At 41.3% G+C, this 23,821-nt stretch overlaps 1 protein-coding gene and 1 long non-coding RNA gene across 7 annotated transcripts in view; one reads left to right on the top strand and one right to left on the bottom strand.

Moving 5' to 3' along the window:
- Window positions 1–5,543: 5,543 nt before the first annotated feature.
- The window catches only part of caprin2 (caprin family member 2), a 77,079-nt gene continuing 58,801 nt past the window's right edge, over window positions 5,544–23,821 (top strand). For 5 of the 6 annotated variants that reach the window (XM_041216181.1, XM_041216180.1, XM_041216178.1 and 2 more), the window contains exons 1-9: window positions 5,544–5,704; window positions 7,094–7,153; window positions 11,482–11,568; window positions 12,333–12,571; window positions 13,537–13,619; window positions 13,786–13,938; window positions 20,482–20,528; window positions 21,675–22,046; window positions 23,525–23,656. In XM_041216181.1, coding sequence (XP_041072115.1) covers window positions 5,660–5,704; window positions 7,094–7,153; window positions 11,482–11,568; window positions 12,333–12,571; window positions 13,537–13,619; window positions 13,786–13,938; window positions 20,482–20,528; window positions 21,675–22,046; window positions 23,525–23,656 — 1,218 coding nt within the window. In that variant the 5' untranslated portion in view covers window positions 5,544–5,659. Of the gene's footprint in view, window positions 5,705–7,093; window positions 7,154–10,988; window positions 11,569–12,332; window positions 12,572–13,536; window positions 13,620–13,785; window positions 13,939–20,481; window positions 20,529–21,674; window positions 22,047–23,524; window positions 23,657–23,821 lie in introns of those variants that run through there. The other variant, XM_041216179.1, reaches the window with a different exon arrangement.
- The window catches only part of LOC121293286, an 81,402-nt gene continuing 70,005 nt past the window's right edge, over window positions 12,425–23,821 (bottom strand). Inside the window, exon 4 of the long non-coding RNA XR_005946477.1 lies at window positions 12,425–12,549. This is a non-coding gene — a long non-coding RNA (uncharacterized LOC121293286). The remainder of the gene's footprint in view (window positions 12,550–23,821) is intronic.

Below are 23,821 nucleotides of genomic sequence, written 5' to 3'. Positions count from 1 at the left end.
CCACATCCACTGGCAGGATGAGGCTTCATGTCCGTTTTTAAAAACTTTAATCCATTTTATGTGATATTTATTAACATGCCCCATCTCATGTGACATTGTCACATGAGAGGGACATGTTAATAATTTTTTAATTTTTCTTTTTTTCAAGTTTTCTGGACTGTCAGTACTTAGTCTCAGGGAGATGTACGCACTTTGACAGCTGGGGATTTCCTCCACCTGCACAGGAAGTACATAGCGCTTCCTGTCAGGCGGGCCGCTGGGTGGGCCTTAATTGGCCCGCCCACTCAAAATGTTTCAGTGGCGGGGTTTGGCTGTCCGCCCGCCGCCAAGCTGGTGGGGCCCGCCTGCCCACCTAGGGCAAAATTCTGCCCATAAAGTTGAAAGACATAGTGAAACAATGCGAATTTGCATTTAAAGGGGAAAATATGTATAAAGGAGCAAAGGTTGTGTGTAAGGGAAGGCAGCCTAAGATTCAACAAGTGTGAAAAGCCTTCAGCATCTATGCTTCAAAATGCTACCTTCAGGGATTGAAGTTAAGAGAACTCACTTTGAATTCAAATGTTCAGGGTATTGTTTATTTTGCCGGGGTCTTTTAAAAATATGTGTCTTGGTGTTGTCTTAACGAAAGTGTAACTGGGAGTTAGATTAAATAGGAGATTTAGAAGTTATCATAGTAGTAATTTATAGATCTATGTATGTATTTAAAGTCATTTCTTCTATTAATAAATGTTTAATCTGGTTTTGTAAAAGCCCATAAGACTTGGTGGTCTTTTTACTGCTGAATTCAGGGCACGCATCTCGAAATTTATACAAATTGCAAAACAAGTTGTGGCAGTTGTTTCAAATTTCCCTTCGGGATTTGAACAACTCAGCATTTACCATTAGCTGTGCCATAATAGTTCCCCTCCAAGCCACACACCATCCTGACTTGGAACTATAGCGCTGTTCCTTCACTGGCGCTGGGTCAAAATCCTGGAACTCCCTCCCTAACAGCAATCTGGGCGTACCTACACCACATGGACAGCAGAAGTTCAAGAAGTGGCTCAACATAACTTTCTGAAGGGCAATTAGGGATGGGCACTGAATGCTGGCCTAGTCAGTGATACCCACATCCTGTGAAAGAATAGAAGAAAAGAGTGAGAGCAGGATTATTTTTAAAGGTGAGAGACTAATAAATGTTAGAATTATGATTTGCGTGTTCTTGTACATGAATCACAGAAAGTTAACATGCAGATGCCGTAAGCAAGTAGTAAGGCAAATTGTACATTAACCTTTATTGGAAGGGGGCTGGTGTATAAAAATAAGAAAGTATTTTTCCAATTATGTAGAGCTTTGGTCAGGCCACACCTAGAGAACTTTCCTTAGAGGGAGTGCAACCAAGTTTACTAAATTGATTTCTGGGAAGAAAGGCCTGTCCTATGAGGAGAGAATGAGCTAAATTTGTTTATATTCCCTGGACTATAGAAGAATAAGAGATTTAAAATTCTTCGAGAGTTTGATGGGGTAGATGCTGAAAGTTGTTTCCCTGGCTGAGGAGACCAGATTTAGCTGTTGTACTCTCAGGATAAGGGGTCTTAAGCTTTATGCTGCTGCCCTTTGCTGTTCTACCTGCTCTATTTAGCAAGACAGTGGCAAGCCCTCATCATGGTTGCCTTATGCCTTTGTTGCTCATGTGCTTCGGGCAGCTCCCACCTCCTGGAGACACACAGTGCCACTAATTGGGTGACAAGCTCATCTTCGACCCAATTCGCACATTGACATTTCAACTAGCGTCGTGAGTGACATAGTTGATGCATGGGGTTGGGAGCCAGAATTTAGCCTGGAATTGGTTTCCTGACCCTGCTTTGTCTTTTATGCCCTCCGCACAATTTGTTTTCCCATTTATCTTTGTATCATCAGTAAATTTGGCTAAAATTTGTCCCTTCGTCCAAGTCATTAATATAGATTGTAAATAGTTGAGGATCCAGCACTGACTTGTGTCACTCCGTTAATTATAATTTGCCATACTGAAAATACATTTATCCTGACTCCCTCTGTTTTCTGTTAGTTGGTTAGTCCCCTATCCACGCTAATATATTATCTCCTACACCATGAGCTCTTATCTTGTGAATAATGTTTAATAAGGCAACTTATGGAATGCTTTTTCGAAACCCAAATACATTAAATCTATTGGTTCCCCATTAATCACCTTGCTTGTTACATCCTCAAAGATCTCTAATGAATTTGTCAAGCACAATTCCCTTTTGTAAAGCCATGTTGGCTCTGCTTGATTGCATTATGATTCTCTAAATGGCCTGCTACCATTTCCTCAATAATGGATTCCAATAATTTCCCAATAACAGATGTTAGGCTAACTGGCTCATAGTTTTCTGCTTTCTGTTTCCGTCTGTCTTGAATAGGGGAGGAACATTTGCCGTTTTCCAATCCACTAAGATCTTTCCAGAATGGAGGGAATTTTGAAAGATTACAAACAATGCATTCACTATATCTGCAGCTACTTCTTTTAAGACTCTAGGAAGCAGACGGTCAGGTCCGAGGAACTCCTCTGTCTTTAGTCCCATTAGTTAACCTGGTATTTTTTCTCTAATTATAACGATTGTTTTAAGTTCCTCCCTCCCTTTAGCCTCTTGATTTGCTACTGTTATTGGGATGCTTTTAGTATCTTCTGCCATGAAGACATATATAAAAATTTGTCCAAAGTCTGTCATTTATTTGTTTCCCATTATTAATACCCCAGTCTCATCCTCCAAGGGTTCAACATTTTTACTTTAGCTACTCTCTTCCTTTTTATATACCTGGAGAAGCTCTTGTTGTCGAACATCTTTTGTTGGTTTTTAAAATTTCCCAATTGTCTGACCTGTGACTAATCTTTGAAACATTGTAAGCTATTGAATTTGATACCATCCTTGACTTTCTTAGATAGCCAAAGATAGCTCATCCTTTTTGTAGAGACTTTGTCAATGGAATAAAAAGAAAAGAAAGACTGGAATTTATGTAGCGCTTTTTACAACCACTGGGCATCTCAAAGTGCTTTACAACCAATTAATTACTTTTGAAGTTCTGTCATAACATTTTGAGAAAGTTGAGATATCTCAAATGTCTGCAACTGCTTATTTACTGTCTTACATTTTAATCAAATTTCAAGACCACTTTAACCAATTCTGCCACTGTAACTTTATAATTGCCTTTAAGTTAAAGTTTAAGAAGCAAGTTTCTCACCCTCAATCTGAATTTGAAATTCCACCATGTTATGATCACTCTTCCCCAGAGATCTGAGAGATCATTAATTAGTCCTGTCTCATTACACATTTCCAGATCTAAAATAGCCTATACTCTGGTTGGTTCCACAAAGTATTATTCTAAGAAACTGTTCCGAATGCATTCTATGAAGTCATCCCTGAGGCTTCTTTGGCCAATTTGATCTGTCCAGTCTATATGAAAATTAAATCGCTCACGATTATTGCAGTACCTTTCTTACAAGCTCCCATGATTTCTTGATTTATACTCTGTTCAACAGTGTAGCTAATGTTAGGAGGCCTGTAGACTACTCTCACTAATGACTTCTTTCCCTTGCTATATCTAACCTTCACACAAACCGAGTCTATATCTCAATCTTCCGAGCCAAGATCATTTCTGACAATTGTACTGATCTCATCCTTTATTAATAGAGACACCCTACCCTCTTTTCCTTGCTGCCTATCATTCTGAAATATCAAGTGCTGTTGAATATTTGGTTTCGAGCCTTGGTCCCATTGCAATAAGTCTCAGTAATGGCTATCAGAACATACCCATTTACTTCTATCTGTGCCAACAATTCATGTACCTTTTTATTAGATGAAAGGCTTGTCTTGAACTGCTGTATAGCAGTTCACACACTACTGCTCCTATTTTGTAGGGTCTTACGTTTTACCGATGCAGGTAAGGAACATTGCTTTGGGAGGAAAATCCAGAAGGATCATTTGTCCTGCAGTCAGTAGTGTGTTTTGGTGTCGCAACAGAGTTTGACTGGAGTGAGAGGGGGTTGGTGGGCTGGGATGACTTAAGTAGCATTCAGAGTGTTGTGGAACATAGTTTCTGGGGGTAAAGGACATGGGAAGTCTCATGCCTCCCTTTAGAAGAGCTGAAAGATACCTGAGGGAATGTTTTACAGTCTAATATTCCAAAATTATATTTCCATTAGTCACCTGGTTCCCACTTTGCTCTATGGTTTACATGGTTTACTACAGATGATGGGGTAATTCAATTGTTCGAGTGCAATAGAAAGGTTGTTCTGAGTTAACACTGCGCTGGGAAACTCGCCACCAATGATTGACAACTTACCGCCCCTACGTCATCACGTGTCAGTGAGTGACGCAACGGGCTATTTAGATACAATTGATGTCATCACGTGGTGGCTGTTTACATTTCCCTTTGCATTTTAAACCGTGTCCCTTTAAATAACAGCTGCATGCTACAGTTCTGGTACTGCTGATTGGTAAACCTCGGGAATCTTCCTCCATAACCTTTATAACAAAAAGTGGTGAATATGCAGCAGACCGGCCAAAATGTCTTTATTATTTTAATATATTCGATCTGATTTGGCCAATATGCACCTTGCACGGAAGGTTCGTTTCGATCTATGATTTGTGGTTAACGCTCATGCCTGTCAAAACGACAGCAGTGGGACAAACGTAATAATTCAACACTACTGGAAGAGTACAAACTTTAAGGCAATATATCACACAATGCAACTTGCATCCCCGTTTGCAAAAACAAAAGCAAAAACGAAATCAAGGTACATGGCAAATACTTCCTTCCAGGCGTGTTTGGTATGGAGGTGGGAGCTGGAGGTGGGAGGGAGACAACATCCATTTCAAATGTGGCATTTTATTTGTAGGTGTTGCACTTTTTGGTATTGCAACGGTTTATGCACCACACGTTGCAAATGTTTTAATCAATCCCGCCTCGCAAACATTTAATTGCAACGGGCGCGATGGAAAATCGCTAAGAGGCTGCGTGTTGTGTCATTATGCGCGCGGAAAAGGGGAGATTCAAAGCGGGGTTTCGGTGCCCGGCGTGGGGGGGGGGGTGGGTCGGGCGCGGTTTGATTGGAACGTTGGGGGACGCAATGGAACGTGGCGCCGGGGAGGGGGAGGAAAAATAGAATTCGGTGACATAAAAGCGGCGGCGCGAGCCGGAGGCCGGGCTACAGAGTGTCGCGCGGGGGGGGGGGACGGACGGACGGATTGGCGGGCGGGCGGAGAATGTAGCAGAATTTCCCGGTGTGGCGGCAGCTGGACAGCCCGGTGTAAAGCACGCCCTCTCCCTCCTACAGGGACTTCCCCACCCAGCTCTCTCCCCCCCTCCACCCCACCTCCTCCTCCCCTCCCCACCCACCCCACTCTCTGATGGTTCAGCTTCTGCTGTGGACTCTCCGCTGTATCCCCTCTGGAGTCTCAGAGCAGCTTTCAGCAACCACAACAATACCAGCCGCCGGTGAGAGATGAAGATGAAAGCCGAGAAGAGGTCGCCTTCCGCCGGCGGCGGTGGCGGTGGCTGCAGCAGCAGCAGCAATGGTGGTGTTGGTGGAGCCGTGGTCCAGGGTCCGGCCCCCTTCATCCAGGCTCTGGCGGCGGCCAGCAGCCAATATCAGGCGTACGAGACGTACTTGGAGAATGGCATGATCTGCCTCAAGCATAAAATCCGTAACATTGAGAAAAGGAAGGTAACATGTGCATCTCCTCCTTTCACCACTTTCTCGCTCTCTCCACACCCCCCCCCCCCCCCCCCCCCAATGGCCCATTTGATGCTACCTGGATGTTTCTGCAGTGTCAGTTGCTGCAGTCCAACTGCATTGCATTCGGTTCCATAGTTTCCCCCCTCCCCATTTGTGCCTACCGGTTAAACAAATCATCCAACTCCTAAAACTTTGTCATTATTTTTAACGTGCTTTTCCAGTACATTATTTGCACCCTTCAAACTGCACGAACTGAAAGCATAGGTACCTTTTAAACACTTTCCTCTATTGAGGACACAGGTTTTGCATTTGAAGTGTTAAAAGGGGCAGCGCCCAGATTGCGCAGCCAGATTTCCACCCTTCCTCGCCCCCTCCTCCCCTCAGAAAAACGTGCAATAGATAAACATTTATTTGCAGAAGATCAAAATAGCGACAAAGCGAATGCTGTGTTGGCCAAATCCGGAGGTTTCTACTAGTCCACCCTGGGCTATTTAACAGCATTCAATAATGTTGCAGTTACATAGAGAACCCGTTTGTCTAAATTGCATTCACTGCCCCAATTGTCTTCATGGTGTTAACTCGCTGCACGTATCATAACAGCTGAAATGTAATCTCTTTGCTCTCATCGAGGAGCGTGGCCCCTCTTTTTTTGCATTGTTTAACCTCTGATATAAATTGCATGCATGAAATAGTCTTACCCAAACGGTTTAAGCGAACCTATGTCCCGAGGCTTGAGCTTCTATTTGTATTAAGATCTCTATCGGCCTTCAAAATATGGTTGCGTTGTTAGTGAAAGCAAAATACTGCGGATGTTGGACATCTGAAATAAAAACAAAAATTGCTGGGAAAACTCAGCAGGTCTGGCAGCATCTGTGGAGAGAGAAACAGAGTTAACGTTTGGAGTCCAATGTGACTCCTCTTCGGACCTACTGAGTTTTTCCAGCACTTTCTACATTTTAATTGAGTGTAATTTGTATTTTTAATAGCTGAAAGATGCTAGTGTAAGTAACTTGTTCGAAAGCTACTTCATATTTGCAGCCCTACGAACAGGGATTAGCTTTTCCATGTGTGCTGTTGGACTGCATGCAGCAATTGACCTACCATTGACCCTCTTGGGGTAAAGCTTGTAACCTCACTAGTTTCATGCAGCACTTGTGTACTTTACATTTTAACCTTTCTGGCTAATAGTGCTATGGCTTGACATTGAGATTTGTATTGTGAAACAAGTATCTCTGGTATCAAATATATTTAAAAACTTGCTAAAACAAAATTGAGTACATTTACTGCATCAGTGGGAATGCAGTTGAACACCATATTTTGAGGGCAAGCTAATATTAGTCAAAATCCATGAACATGTGGTGGTCTCTTTCTTTAAAGGCTAAACTGGATGACTATAAAGAACGCCTAAAACGAGAAGAACTTAATCAGGATCAATTGGTATGTATGTGAATTGGTTAATACTAGAGGTTGGTAATCTCCCAAATCGATGACTCTCGGGTTCCACAACACTCGCTATTGTTGAGTTAGAGCTGTTCAAATCAACACTGCTGTATTCTCTTCCATTAAGCTTGCTTCCCTGCACTGCCTGTATGTGGTTAAATTTGTATTCCGAAGGCACACTTGCTTAACATGGTGCATCTACTTTATTTTGAATAATTTTCCCACTTAAGCTGGGTTCCTTTTTGAAGTCTTGCTTTGGAGATATTAGATTGTCGACCTAAGCCCCAGGTAAAATGAGTTCCAAGATCACTTCTCAACTCTTTGGCAGTTTTATGTTGGATTCAAGATGTGAACGGCTCACAATTACTGCAATGAAACTAGGTATTTTTCTTTGATTATAATTAAAGAAATTAGCATAGAAAGGGAGGAAGTTCTTAGTGGTCTGGCAGGCTTAAAAGTAGATAAATCTCCAGGCCCGGATGAAATGTATCCCAGGCTGTTGAGTGAGGCAAGGGAGCAGATAGCAGGGGCACTGGCAATAATTTTCAATACCTCTCTGGCCACAGGAGATGTGTCAGAGGACTGGAGGACAGCCAATGTGATACCGTTATTCAAGAAGGGAGAAAGGAATAAACCAGGGAGCTACAGGCCAGTTAGTTTAACCTCAGTGGTAGGGAAACGATTGGAAACAATTTTGAGGGACCGAATTAATCTTGGAGAGGCAGGGATTAATCAAGGACAGTCAGCATGGTTTTGTTAAGGGGAGGTCATGTCTCAACAATTTGATTGAATTTTTCAAAGAGGTGACCAGGTGTGTAGATGAGGGCAATGCATTTGACATAATCTACTTGGACTTCAGCAAGGCTTTTGATAAGGTCCTGCATGGGCGACTGATAACGAAAGTAAGAGCCCATGGGATCCAAGGCAATTTGGTAGATTGGATCCAGAATTGGCTGAGTGGCAGGAAACAGAAGGTGATGGTGGAGGGGTGTTTTTGTGACTGGATGCCTGTGTCCAGTGGGGTTCCACAGGGATTGGTATTGAGTCCAGGAAGGTTGATCAGTAAGTTTGCGGATGACATGAAAGTTGGTGGGGTGGTAAATAGTGAGGAGGATAGCCTTAGATTACAGGAGAATATAGATGGACTGATCAGTGGCAAATGGAATTTAATCCAGATAAGTGTGAGGTGATGCACTTGGGCAGGACAAACAAGGCATGGGAATACACGTTGAATGATAGGACCCTGGGAAGTACCGAGGATCAGAGGGACCTTGGTGTGCACGTCCACCAGTCCCTTAAGGTAGCGGAACAGGTAGTTAAGGTGGTTTAAAAGACGTATGGGATACTTGCCTTTATTAGCCAAGGCATAGAATATAAGGGCAGGGAGGTTATACTGAAACTGTATAGGCCACAGCTAAAGTATTGCGTGCAGTTCTGGAATCCGCATTATAGGAAGGATGTGATTGCACTAGAGAGTGTGCAGAGGAGATTTACCAGGATGTTGCCTGAGCTGGAGAGTTTTAGTTATGAGGAGAGATTGGATAGACTGGGGTTATTTTCCCTGGATCAGAGGAGATTGAGGGGGGACATGACCGAAGTTTATAAAATTGAGGGGCATAGATAGGGTATACAGGAAGAAACTTTTCCCCTTGGTGGAGGGGTCAATAACCCGGGTGGGGGGGAGGGGGTGGTGGTGGTGGTGGTGGTGGTCAAGGGGTCAATAACCAGGGGGCATAGATTTAAGGTAAGGGGCAAGAGGTTTAGAGGGGATGCGAGGAAGAATTTTTTCACCCAGAAGGTGGTGGGAATCTAGAACTCATCGCCTGAAAGGGTGGTAGAGGCAGAAACCCTCAACATTTAAGTATTTGGATGTGCACTTGCCATGGCATACAAGGCTATGGGCCTTGTGCTGGACAATGAGATTAGAATAGTTAGGTACTTGTTTGACTAGTGCAGACTCAATGGGCCGAAGGGCCTTTTTCTGTGCTGTAGACCTCTATGACTTTGTATGCTCAAAAAAGACTAATTGTTTTGGACATTGCTCCTCTACACACTTAGCACATCCAAAATTTAGTGCCCACAACTGCTTTGATTTGTACTTTGTCTTGTGACCTAGCATCCTGCAGTGCTACACTGGAGTTAATCAGACAAAATTTGACTCGATCCATATGAGGTTTAGGACCAGTGAACGAGAGTTGTCAGGTTGGTGACCAAGAGGGATCTGCGGTCATATAGAAATTTTGAAAGTGAGGATGAGAATTTTCAAATCCGTGGCTCTGGTCTAACACAAACAAGTCTGAGCAAAGCTGGCAAGCCAGGATAGGATCTGCAGAGTTTGAATGACCACCTCCTGTTTAAAGGGGCAAATTGGGAGGCTAACTAGGAGAACGATGGAACAGTTGAATCTAAATGTAACATGAGCATGGATGATGGTTTCCCAAAAGGCAATGTTGCATGGCAGTGGAAGCAGACAGCCTTGATGGAGTGGATATGGGGTTGAGCTCCTCTTGGGATCAATTAGGATACTAGGGTTGTGAAGTCTTTGACAGCTGGGGAATAGAGTTTGAGGAAAGGACCAAATATAATTGCTTATGTGTTCCCAAAATTTTAGTTGGAGGAAATTTCTGATATGAATCCTGATGACACATGTGATGAGTGTGACTTGAGGTTGTGGCAAAGTAGAGCAGGGTGTCATTATCATTCATGAGACACAGAATATAGATGACAAATGGATGGGGTCAAGAAGAGATCCTGGGAGGGGGGAAGGGGGGTTGAGAATCTCCAGAAGTTTGAGAATAGAAAGACCCATACAAGGTTCTGTTTACCAATCATCCTGTCCTTGCTGATGCACATTGGCACCTTGTCTGTCAGATCTGGAATTTAAAATGCTCACCCTTGCTAACATCCCTCCAGCCTCTCTGGCCTTGCTGCTCCTTTCTCCAACCTCCTCCAGCTGTGTAACACAGAATTGGAGAAGTAGAGAGTTCTGTCCCTGCATTTCCCAGATTTCCATTGGTGGCCAAGCTTTGAGGTGCATAGGCCTTGAGCTCCAGAATTCCATAAACCTCTTCATGCTACTGCTGCTCCTTTAATCTGCTTCTTAAAACCTACCTCTACCTCTTCAAGCTTTTGGTTGCCTGTGCTAATACATCCTTGCAGGGCAGTGACCATTTTGTTTGATAATACTCAATTTTAGAACCATTAAGAGGTTTGTAAATGCAAGTTATTTTGACGTTCAGCATAAAGGGGGGAGATTGATTTGCCTCAATTTGGTAACCTGTGAACTGGAGTTAAAGTTGCGTTCTGCTGCTTTCTATGACTTTTTTTTCTGAAATCTCTTGACTTTATTCCACTATGGACAATAGCCCATAATCAACTCTAGGTTCAATTGTTCACCAGCAGAAGCTGTATGAAGTAATAAAACAGTCTTTATTGTAAAGATGCTGGCATGTAAGCTTGCAAGAATGAAGCGTAACTGTTTCAAAAGTTGGACAGTACATGGTTAAATAGTAAAGTCAACCCAAACATTACACTGCATTTGACTTAATGTTGCATATTGTTAACGTCTTCTGACTCCACATTCCTCTGTTACACCTAAACTGGTTAGAACAGCTGGTTGAATAAAGCTTTAATCTGAGCTGGAGAATCGGTGATAGGAGACATGATTAAAATTCCTTCAAGGATGGGGGCCAGCCATCTACAGAAATAGGTTTCTTTTCTTCCTATAATGCACCACAATCTTGTCTCCCCCCCACCCCTTGTGCAATATGTAGGGGGAGGGCAAGAAGAAAAATCAAATGGGCTCCTCCCAGATGAATTACACTGCAGCATATTGGATTTGTGTTTTGAGCTAATGAGAATAGGTTACTTGTCATGACGATGCAAGGCAGTTATGAACAGAATCCAAGGAGTAAGGGGACAGAAGATTTTGCTCCTTCTTCAGTTATCCAAAGATTTGAGCTCATATGTACTCAGTTGGTTATGATTCCTGTACTAGTTTGTCTAAATGGGTGAGCATGTGAATGCTGTAATAAAACATATACCTTCCAGGGAAGCCAGGGATCTTGCTGCATCTCCTTTTAATTGCTAAATGCTCGACTCCATTTTTTGCAAGAGGAAATTCAACTATTTGAGGATTAGAATTTTGCTTTGAAAAACATGGGAACATCACATTAATATTTGCATAACTGTTCAGGAAGCTGCCACTCTAGGCAGCCACCAGCCAAATTTGAAAATCCTTGAGTGACAAATGAGTCAGAATTTGAGACCTTGGTTTTATAAATACCTGAATCAAGACTGTAATGCACACATGCTGTCTTTCACAGGATGCTGTAGACAAATATGAAGAAGTAATTCATAATCTGGAATTTGCCAAGGAGCTGCAGAAAACCTTTGTTGCACTCAACCAAGAGGTAAGATCTTCCATTTGCTGCTAATGGCTTGAGGGTTGGTTAGTAAGCACTGGAGCGTTGGATTGTGTTATCTGCTGTTCCTCAGTGTTGGAAATGTCAAGGTATGGAATTAGTGGCTAAGCTTTCAGTTCGCCAAACCAGCACTGAATAACTGGCTACCAATCACTCAAATGTGATATCTTACTTTAATCTTCGTGTCTTAACGACATCAATTCCAGTTGGCAGATTGGACTCATGCAATCTTTCAGTATTTGGATTTAAAATTGCAGTTGTGATTTCGGCAGTATTTTGTGCTGTCTGCTGGCAATGCAAATTTAATACCAGTATTTATTTGCAGAGGCTGATTGCACCAAAACATAATAGTTCTTAATGTTTGACAGATCTTTCATAACTGCAGATGGATGTTTCAAATTCAAGAGCTTCTCAAATGTTTATCAGATTTCAACCCAATATTGACTTGTCTCATTCTCGTGGCATCATTGTGCATGTGTGTGTGAGAGAGAGAGATTAGGGACACCTTTAGCAAGATTGTAGGACAGTGATGCCAAAATAGTCAACTTCTTTTTTCCTCTCTCTTTTTCCCTCAAATCCCTGAACAAAAGCATGATGAGACCATTTGCTGTGCTGCTTCAAACTGAGATTAGTGAATAGACACAACCTAGGTCCTTCTTAAGCTGGTGTAGTTGGCTACTTAGTTAATAGCCCTTATCAAAGGGAACATTGGACTTTGGTGTATCTCAATTGCAATGATTTATTTTGAACAGCTGCTAAAAGCACAGAAGAAAACACTACGACGTGAACAGCTCATGAGGACAGAAATGGAGAAGCGACGTCTTCGTACAGTATTACATATTAAATATGTACTGGAGAACTTCAAACAGGAGCATGTTCAGAATGACTTCAGAGATGGCATTAATGGTGCATTTATTATTTCTCGGAAGGAAATCAGCCTCCTCAAGGACTTCTGCAAACTTGTTTGCCCTGAAAGAGATGAAAGAATGTCGTAAGTAATGGCTTGACCTGAGGCTGTTCACTTCATCTGTGTAGTGTTTTTAAAGCTGCTTAGCTTAATGGCTGCCACTGGATTTCATTAGTTGCCCTTGAGATAAAGTGCGTCCTCGTGCTCAAGGTGCTGACTCAGTGCTGTTGGGTGGGGCGTTCCAGGTTCTTGACCAGTGTTGGATAAAATGGATGTCAGTAATTATTTGTCAGAATTCAAACGATCTGCTTTTTAAATGTAGATGGATGGCTAAATAGTGCTAATTACCTAGATAAAATGGTGCTTCCATAGACTTGTAAACCAAGAACGAGTGCCTGGAAGAGATACTTGGGCATCTCAGTATCTTTGTTCCATTTAATACTGCTCTCAAAGGAGTACCTTGATGTAGGAGGGAAACAGTGTGTGGAGCATAGCAGGGGATTACAATAGATTTAAGTGTCTGCTCTAGAGGACAACCATTTTTTGTGGGAGCAAGCCTTTGGAAGAGATTTTTCTTTTGACTCTGACAATTTGATAATGTTGCTCTGGTCTTGGTGGTTGGCAATGTTGAAATCACAACCAATTGGAGGGTCTTGGAGGCAACTATGCTTGCGGCACTACTTCCTGCCTCCCTTGAGTTTGGTATTCAAAGCTAGTACTTAATATTGCTAATGACCTAGGTCTGCTGTTGTTTGCTTATAGCCTCATTTTCCTGCAGTGATCCCTGAGAGGGTGAATGCAAGAAGGATTTTGATAGCAGGTTTCACAATAATGCCTCAACCGTTTAACCCAGTAGCTGTCACTATACTTCTAGTTGGGATGAAACTGCAATGCTGTTACCTCTGCCTGTGATTTTTGGTTTGACACAATTTATGATGCTCCCATGTCATTTGAGGGCATACCATAGCTTGAGCTGTTGATGTGTTTACAGGAAGCCGCCTTCCACTGTTGACTGAAAAGGAATGACCTTGGGTGTTTTGTCTTTTCAGCCTTGAAGATCAAATAGAATTGGTGTCAAATCAAATGTGGGACCTGTTAGAAGGAGCTGATAAAATGGTGGTTGGCAGCACCTGTAAGTTCAAACCACTTTTCTTCCAAGTGAATGTGGGCCTTCATTTTACATAGCCTGATATTTGGATATAAGTAACAATTACACTTATTCCAAGATTTCCTGATTGCGCATTTGTGGTGATGTGGAATAGTGACCATCTTGACTTCTAACCTTTTTCTTCTCCTAGATAAACACTTGAAGGAGGCAATTAGTAAATTATTGAACTGTGCATACTTTGATAGTATTCCAGTCCCTCACAACGGGTTGCTGGATGATGATGCTGAAGATAAAATCAAAGAGGTACAAGTTACTTCCAAGGCCTTATCTGGAAAAGATTCTGGTATGTGTAACGGCAAAGTAACAGTAAGATTGCACTATCCTAGAGTTTTCATCTGCATGATGACACAATTTGGCAGAAACAGTAGATCACCTGGATTCAGGGGTATTGCCTGCCCTCTGTTTCAGTTGTTCTAACTCTAATCAGTTGAATTAAATTAATTGGGAGCTCTTTGGTTGTGAATTTGGTATATAACCACCAACGGTTTGAGGGCTATATGGCAGTTTTGTTAATCAAGAGTTTAGCTGAAGTGGTAAGGGTGTTTTCAACCTGGGGATGGGTTTGTGAGCAGAAGCTATAATCTTAAAGTAGTGCTGTGTCAAAACAATTTGCATTTCTATCCTTGATTCAAATATACATGCATTCTGCTGACTCATTAACCATATGAAGGTTGGTTGGTTGAAACCTGCCATTGCTTGTCTTGGCATTACTTGCTCAATATGTTGTGAAGGACTTATGAATTAGGAGCAGAGGTAGGCCATTCACCCCCTCAAGCCTACTCCATTCAACAAGATGAAGGCTGATCTGATTGTGGCTTCAACTTCATTCTGCCTATTCTCCCATCCCCTGACAACCTTTTAACTCCCTTGTTAGTCAAGAATCTATCTACCTCTGCCTTAAATATATTCAATGACCTTGCCTCTCTGGAGGTGAGCGTTTAAAAGATTTGCAGTTCTCAGATTTCTTTGTCTCTGTCTTAAATGGGAGATACCTTTTTTATTTTTAAACTGTCCCCTAGTTCTAGTCTCTGCCTCAAGAGGAAACATCAACCCTGTCAAAAGCCCTCAGGATCTTATGTTTCAATAAGATCCTCTTCTCATTCTTCTAAACTCCTCCAATGGGCACGGGTCCAGCCTGCCCAGCCTTTCCGCGTTAGTTAACCACCCCCCCCAAACCTCCCCATTCCAGGTGTCAATCGAATGAACCATCTCTGAACTGCTTCAAACACATTCATATACTTTCTTAAATAAAGAGACCAAAACTGTGCACAGTATTCCAGATATGATCTCACCAACATCCTGTACAACTGTAGCAAAACACCCTTTTTTTTATATTCCATTCTCCTTGTAATAAATTACAACATTCTATTTACTTTGATTACTTGCTGTACCTGCATACTAATCTTTCCTGATTCATGTACCAGGACACCAGATCCCTCTGTTCCTCTGCCATCTCTCTATTTAAATAATATGCTGCTTTTCTATTCTCCCTGCCAAAGGGAGCAAGTTCACATTTTCTCTCATATGCCAAGTGTCAATTTTTTTGCCCACTCACTTGAGTCTGCACAGAGGACATAGGTTCTTCAGAACTTACTTTCCTACCTATCATGTCATCAGCAAATTTGGCAACCATTCATTTGATCCTTTCATCCAAGTCGGTGATTTTAGATTATAATGAGGCCCCAGCACTGATTCCTGTGGCTCACCACTTGTCTCCTCTTGCCAACCTGAAAATGATCCACTTTCCTCCCTGTTAGCTAACCAGTCCTCTCTGTGCTAACATTAACCCCAAAACCATGAGATCTTATTTTGCACAGTAATCTTTGTGGCACCTTGTCAGATGCTGTCTGGAAATCTAAGTACAGCACATTCACAGGTTCTCCTTTGTCCATGTTGCTTGTTACTTCCTCAAAGGACTCCAATAACTTAGTCAAACATGATTTTCCTTTCATAAAAACATATTGGCTCTGAATTGAGATTATCAAAGTGCCCTGTTATAATCTCCTTCATAATAGATTCCAGTAATTTCCCTATGATAGATATTAAGCGAACTGGCCTGTAGCTTCCTGCTTTTTGTCTCCCTCCTTTCTTGAACAGAGTAGTCACATGCTATTTTCCAATCTGACAGGACCTTTCCAGAATCTAGGGAATCTTGGAAAATTAAAATCAATGCATCTACTATCTCAGCAGCCACCTCTAGGATGAAGTCCATTTGGAACTGGGCACTAATCAGCTTTTAGTTCTAAGAATTTTTTAGTACCCTTTCCCCACTGATTGTAATTGTTTTATGTTCCTTCCTCCCTTTCTCTTCCTGATTCAGTTATTTCTGGAAGTTTTGTATCCTCCACAGTGAAGACAGATGTAAAATATCTATTCAATTAATCTTCCATTTTCTTTTCCATTATTAATTCCTCATTCTCTCTCGCTAGAGGACCAATGCTCGTTTCATTTATTCTTTTCCTTTTTAAATACCTGTAGAAACTCTTATTTCTAGCTAGCTTTCTCTTGTACCTTTTTTAAATTTCTTGCTCCTTATTAATCTTTGTTCTTTATACTCGTGTCCAATTTTCTGACCTACCATTCATCTTTTCAGAATTGTACACTTCCAATTTGATACTATCTTAACTTCAGTTAGCCACAAATGGTGTGTCCTTAGTCTATTTTGAGTATTCTGAAGTATCTCCTTAAATGTTTGTCACTGCATATCTGAATGAATGTGGCTTTCGTATCAAAAGATGAATTGACAGCATGAATAGATATAAATATGTATGATAGCCATTACAGAGACATGGCTGCAGGTTGACAATGACTGGGACCCAAATATTCAAGGATTTATTGGCAATTAGGAAGGACAGGGAGCTGTCCTTAATTTTTTTTTCCCGGTTAATTTTAGCCAGCTCTGTCTTCATGCCCTCATAATTGCCCCTTAGACATTAATCTTAGATCTATTTCTCTCTCAAACTCTGTGAAATTATATCCCATTATGATCACTTACTACCTAGGCACGCCTTCACAAGGTCATTAATTAATCTCGTCCCATTGTACATTACCAGATCTAGTGTAGCCTGCTGTCTACTTTGCCCACAGAACATGCTACTCTAAGAAACTGGTGTGAAGACGCACTGAATTCATCATCCCAGCTACTTTTGCCAATCTGATTTGTCCAAACTATGCGCGGATTAAAATCACCCATGATAATTTGCTGTATCTTTCTCACAAGCTCTCATTATTTCTTCTCGTATACCCTGTCTGTTATGACCAGGTAAGGACAGGGTGAACTGGCCCCCCTCTATTAAACCTTTGTTGTGACCAACTGAGAAGGCTGAAGTCTATTTTGTAACATGGATATGCCTTTTCTAAATCGATATGCCTTTTCTAGATGGTAATATATTTAACTATTAAGCTGTGAGCGATGAGGAGCCAATCAAACAAGGTTTTCTTGAGTCGGAGAAAACTTATTAACCACCTAAACCCTGCGCATGGTGTAGCCTCGTAACACACCTTGTAGTGTGGCTGCTCCCACTAATGATTTCTTACTTTTTGTTATTTCTCATCGCTACCCAAACTAATTCTACATCTTGATCTCCAGAACGAAGGTAATCTCTTGTACCAATGTCATCCTTAATTAACAAAGCTTACCCGCCCCCCCCATCACCTTTTCCTTACTTCCTGTCCTTCCTAAATCTCGTAAATCCTTGAATATTTGGGTCCCAGCCATTGTCATCCTGCAGTCATGTTTCTGTCATGACTAAGAAATAAATATGTATGATTCAATTTGTGCTGTTAATTCATCTTTTGTTACGAATGCTGCATGCATTCAGATCCAGAGCCTTTTAGATCTGCCTTTTTTACTATTTTTGTTACCTCTAGCCTTAACTGGTGCACCCTTTGGCTTGTATACTGTCCCCTCCTGCTGTGCTCTGATACCATTTCCATTTCTCCTATTCTTACCTTGCTCTCTAAGGCCTTCTATTTAATTTATCACATTTTCCCAAACTTGATTCCTCATGATCCCTCTTGTACTATGGTGCCATGGTCAGTTTGCTCACCCACCCTGCAGCCACTGCTTTTGTCTGTACAAGCTACAAGAACCTTAACCTGTTGGACAATCGCAAAGGCTGAAGCTGCTCCACTTCTACCCTCTAGGTCCCCATACCTGCCTCACTTACAATCACGCCCCCCCTGTCCCTGACAACTGATCAAATCAAAAGGCCTTATCCTAAGTGGTGTGAGTGTGACTGTCTCCTGGTACAAAGTGGCCAGGTAACTTTTTCCTCCCTCCCCTTGATGCATTGCAATGACTGAGCCCATGCTCCTCGAGCTGCAGACATTTACTGCAGATGTTTTTGCCCTTCATACTGGTATTCAGGAGCTCCCGTATTCTGCATTTGTAACACATCACCTGCCCTGCCATCTTTATGATTTATTTTTCTTATTAATAAATACTGCTACTTCCAATGTTAACTCCTAGTAAACTTAATGCAACTAATAAAACCTTGCAACTCATGAGTTTATGATAAACGAGCAAAATATTCACCAACCATTCATTTATCTGTTTTTCAGTGATGTCACACTTTGATTTCTCTGAGTATGGCTGCTCTGGAGTGGCAGAGGATTCGATAGCTCTTGTTATTGCCTCCAGGTCCCCTTATTTTAAATTATTTTATTTCTTTTGCTCGCTGAGGTGCCTTGCCTCCCCCCTTCCCCCTTCTCTTTCTGTGATTACCCAAGTTGATACTATGTGGTCCCTGAGTTTTATTCTGATTCTTTACCATTATGATCTGAATGTCTTGGCAGTCCATTTCAGAGGGCAGTTCAAAGTCAACTACAATGCTGTGGGTCTAGAGTGCTGCAAACCAGACTGGATAGGGATAATTGCCTTCCCTGGAAGACAATGAACCAGATGGGTTTAAACCATTTTGCAGTATTATCATTTTGTTTCATTACTAATACATCCTTTAAATTCCAAATTTATTTAATAACTGACTTTTAAATTCCTCAGATGTTGTGGTGTATGTAGATCATCAGTCCAGCCCTCTAGATTACTAGTCCAGTAACACAATCACTGCTACTGTACCTTGCATGACTTCAGTAAATGCTAAGACCTGAATCTGCAGTTAACTTTGTCTCTGAGCCCACCTCCTAACATACACTATTAGTGCTTGGATGAAAACTGGCTTAATCCATTCCTTTAGGTTGGAAATGGGGAATTCTTGGTATTGTAACACTACTATTTCTGTAGTGTGTGTTGGCAGAACTGGTTCTAAAGTGGGGGGCTTCCCCCTTGAATTCTGCGCAAATAGAAATTTTTCCCCACAAGTGTTTCATAAATTGTTTGTGGTTTTGGTTCTGATAGCGTTTGGGTGAAGAAGCTCTATTCCTCCTTTTGCATTTTGTAGGATTGAATGTTTTGTGCTAGAACTAAGAATCAAATTAGTTCCAATAGCTCACTATTCTTGGGTTCTGATAATGTAGCTACATCTTTTGGGAGCTTTGCCCAGTTTGCCAGTATGTTGTAATGAAACTTTTTTGACTTGTGTCCTTCTGCTTCCAAGGAAAGGAGGAGGGTAGAATTCAGGAAACTTCTTGGACAGAAGAGTTGTTAAAATGTTGTGCTCCTGGCTTTGATAAAACACTGCCCTGAAAAGACCTCTAATATCCATTGATATTAATTGATGAAGACTAAGTTTCCATGTGTTGCCATGAGGAGGCAGAGCCGAGGCCTTGCTGAACGAGAGGCTGTATGCTAACAGGAAGAGTCTTACACATTTCGTTCTCTCTTTTGCTTTGCTGCTAGCCAGCAGTGTAGGCTGAAAATGACAAGCCAACTAGCACACAAAAGCAGAAAGCACACTAACTCTCTTCAACCACACGCTAGAACCATCCTACTGACCTATTTGAGACACGATGTAGACATCATTAATCCACTTTCACTGTAGGTGTGGAGATTGTATTGATCTGTCCTTTTCATGTGCTTGGGAAGGATGAAATTATTCTACAAGTGTGGAGAGGTGACTTAACAGAAAGGAACATTTGAGAGCTGCTATATTCTTTCGTTGTTTGACTATTTGACAATTTTTTTAAAAAAAAGCTAATTCTAGGTGAGGTTTCAATATTTTGTTGAAGTGCAGTCTTGTTTCAAGGTCTCAGCCTGACTGGGTGTGTGGACTGTAAAATAGCAAAGCATTTAGGTTAGAATTGGAGGGAATTACTTCAATTTGGGCAGCCCTGTTGACTGATGCAATGCATGTTTTTTTTTTTAAGCTCTTATGATCTTGCTTATCCCAGGAATGGGGGGAAAAGTAGTTAGTGGGAAGTGAAAACCACAAGCTGGACATGGTTTGTACAATTGGTCACATTTCACCTCTGGTCTGTAACAGCCTGCATGTTTAATTATCTAAACAAAATCCTGCATGTCATTGTGGATTGGTTTGTCAATATTACCTATACTTCCAATATTTCACCTTTAGTGAATGTAAAGATTGTGCCCACTTGTTAAAGCTTCAAATTTGTATGTTGTACTGGTCCCTTGGGTTTAGTCCGTACATGGTGACGTGATATCCTGCAAACTAACAGCAGAGAGTTGCAGTAACCATGATTTGGGACCACTTGCCCTCAAACTTTTGGATTTTGCGGCTTGTTTGCAATAGGTTTTTACGTGTGCAGCTGTAACTAGGAGCCCATGTTTGCTTCAAGGCAAACCTGGTAGGAAAGAAATAAAATACCTCCTTGGAGATTAGAAAATTTTTGGGCTCGGTTACTTGCTCATAACATCTGTATGAGGTTTGCTTTTAACTTCCTGTTTGTAAACTTTCTTTTATTACAGAATCTGACCGGCATTTTTTGTGCTCAAATGAAATGCAGCCAAGAGAGGTACAACTCTTTTTTTTTTTAATGTTGCTCATAAGCTATCATTCCCACATTGGCTTTTGGGGCCTTTTTAAATTGTTGAGAGGAAAGAATCCTTTTTAATTGAAAATGGTTGTTTACTAGTTACATGGTGACTTGGTCCTGCAGGTTTGGTTTTCCTAAATTAATTCCAAATCAATAAAAGGCTGGGGAAGAAAAGCTTGTTCACATAGTGCCTTCCACTGGCTTTACATTCTAAGGCATTGAATTACAGTCGCCATTTCAACTTAGGAAATGCAGTGGCCAATTTACACGCAGCAAGATCTATCTTTTTCTAGTGTTTTGATAAAATGTTGGCTGGGATGGCAGAAGAACTTGTCTGCTCTTGATCTAAAATGCCATTTTTTATGTTACCTAAAGGTAGATGAGGCCTGAGTTAACATCTTGAGACAGCCCGTCAATAAAGCCAAACTCTCTCTCAGTACTGCACTGCAGTCTGCCTAGATTAGATTATGCAATCTATATTGGCACTTTGGACATGTCAGAAGGTTGTGGGTTTGAGATTGCTACCAGTGAGCCACAGCTGACATCCCTGAGAAGTCCAAGTACGCTGAGTGACTTTTTTTTATTTCTCTAGTAAAATGGTTTTGTTCATGCCAAAAATTTTGGAACAAATTGTCAATTAGCTTTACAAATTCAAATATTTGCAAGCCTGATTTTCTTTAAGGATCCTGAATTTATCTTGTACAAGATTCAATGGAATCAGCAGGAGGACTGTATAGAAGTAGCTTAACTATCTGTCTAATGCCCTGGACAATACAGAAACTGCTTTGAACCAGATGAAATTAGTGACCGGTACATTTTGAATCCATTAATTTCTTATGGCGCGCTTGACCTTTCTTTGATTTGAGGCTTTTGGTTCAGCTCCGTATGGCTAATTTGTACTGTTGGGCTGACTATCTTCACTTTTGATCAACAATAACCTCTTCTTGAGCAGTGTTAATTCAACTTTTGCTCTGGTTGAGTGCGTTCAGCTCATAAATGCAAAACAGTGAGCACTTGCCCTTTTTCCATTTCTGTATAATGAGTAGAAATTGGGAGTTTGTAACAAGTGTTTCTTTGGATGCTTTGCTCATAACAGTAAGTTATGTAATCAACTTTTTTTTTCAGTTTTTGAATAGGCAGTACCTGAACAAAAATGATTGTGCTGTGAAACAGCCAGAGAAACCAAGGAACTGGGAAGCTGAGTATGTTGGCAGGAAGCAAGAGGATGTTCCCAAAAAATGGGACACTGATTACATCAGTAGAAAGCATGAGGAAACATCCCCTAAGAAGTGGGATGACGAATACATTGATAAAAAACAGGACAAGGAATCCCTCAAAAAATGGGGTACGGAGTATGTCAATAGGAAGTTGGAGGAGCAGCAGCCCAAAAAGTGGGATGTACAATATGCTGACGTGCAGGAGACAAAAAGGTGGGAATCGGGATCTGTCCCAAAAGAATCTGCTGAACCAAAGAGAATTCTGCCTGAACCCAAAGAGGTGAGAAAGTGGCAGGCAGGCTTTGGTGGCCATGAAGTACCTGCATGTTGTGACTAATGACCCTCTTTTCTCTCTTTAGAAACGGGATCGTACATCAAAACATGAAACTGAAGTAAAGCAAGTGGGTAAAACCTGATTTGCTTTGAAACACAAACTATGGTGATTAGTGGCACTTGTTTGTGAAGATGGCACATTGTTTTAACTTGGGTATTGGCAACTATGGTGGGGTGAAACTTTGGAACACACGTAACAGGAGGAATTTCTGCTCTCCTAAATTTGCAGTCAATGTACCTGATTTTTGGAATGAGCCTTCAGGGTATCAAGTAGATTTTGATCTCCATATTTGCCCTCTAACAAACTTCAGCTTTCGAAAAAGACTATTTGCTGTTACTTATAATAATAGAGCATAGTTAAGAAGTTACTACCTATTTGATTGTAGGTAGGGAAAGGAAATGTGCCATAAGTGTTAGATTGGGTGGCATGCTCTGAACCCAACACACGATTAATTAAAATGGCTCTTCGCCTGACTGGTGTAGGTGATATATTGGAGGAACACCATGGATAAACTGAAGTGACGACTGTATGCCAAGGCCCTTCCAGGTGTGACTTGTTTTCAATTTGGGCTCCAGTCAGTACTGGCTGACAACTGTTGATTCTGGATTCGCATTTACTGTTGCAAAAGATTTTTTTGTTTTTATTTTTTGTTTTTGTTTTATTGGGGCCTGGGTTGGGGGAGGGGGAATGGCAGTACAAGGTACTGGATGACTTATGTGCTGGACAACTTTGGGAGGGCCGTGGGGGGGGGTGTTGCGAGGGGAGTTTGCCTTGCTTCTAGAAACACTTGATCTGAGAACAAAATACTTGGTCTTAGCCTTTTCTATTATCTGGCTTGATTAGCAGAATAGTTCACACTGTTGGTTGTGGATCCAGGTTATATTTCTGATCGTGGGTACCTGAATGGGAATTAGTGACTGATACCAAGGAAAAGCTTACAACCACCTCATAGCTGGGAAATAAGTTTTTTTTTGTTCACTTGGCAAATGATCAATAACATCCAATTGATTTAGTTTTTATAAAAAAAATAAATTGTGTCACATTTAACTGAACCAATAGTCTGGCTGACTAACTGGGCCTTGAGGTGATCTAAAGCACTTGCGTTTCTTCCATTCTTGTTTGACTAAGGTTTGTTTCTTAGCTACAATGGATACCAATGTCACTGGCAGTGCAATAGCAGTGGTTCTGATTTAAAAGCAGTGTAAGAGTTGTGTGCGTTTTATATAATGTACCTGCATTTTCAAAGGATTAAAAAACAACTATGTTAGTCCATGTCTGACAAATACTAGAAGTGTCATGTTAATTGCTGCAAAAAAATTCATTGGAGCATTTGTTGTAATTGGATGCTGTGCTTGTTTCAAGCATCTGCTGTTTCTGTATTTTAATACAGAACTGATCTTGAGTACTGGTTAAATCCTTGTTAGGTATCAAAGGTGGTGCAACAGGTTACTGCAGAGTTCTGCTCAACCTCATCGCTGCCAAAGGATCCAGAACTCAGGAGGCAGAAGCTTCAAGACCTGATGTCTCAGATACAAGGGACATGTCATTTCATTCAGGCATGTGGAATTTTTTTTTTGCACATTCCAGATTCTGCCCCAGTGTTCTAATAAAATCTCCTACTGAAATTTTCCTTTCACCCATGGTTACTACTTTGTTATAAGGTTGAGGTAGTGCCATTGTTTATATTGACTTTCAAAAGGCATTTAAAATGACAAAATAGG

The sequence above is a fragment of the Carcharodon carcharias genome, chromosome 21 (genome assembly GCF_017639515.1).
Source record: "Carcharodon carcharias isolate sCarCar2 chromosome 21, sCarCar2.pri, whole genome shotgun sequence".
Classification (NCBI taxonomy): domain Eukaryota; kingdom Metazoa; phylum Chordata; class Chondrichthyes; order Lamniformes; family Lamnidae; genus Carcharodon; species Carcharodon carcharias.
This window is presented reverse-complemented; position numbering and strand designations above follow the sequence as displayed.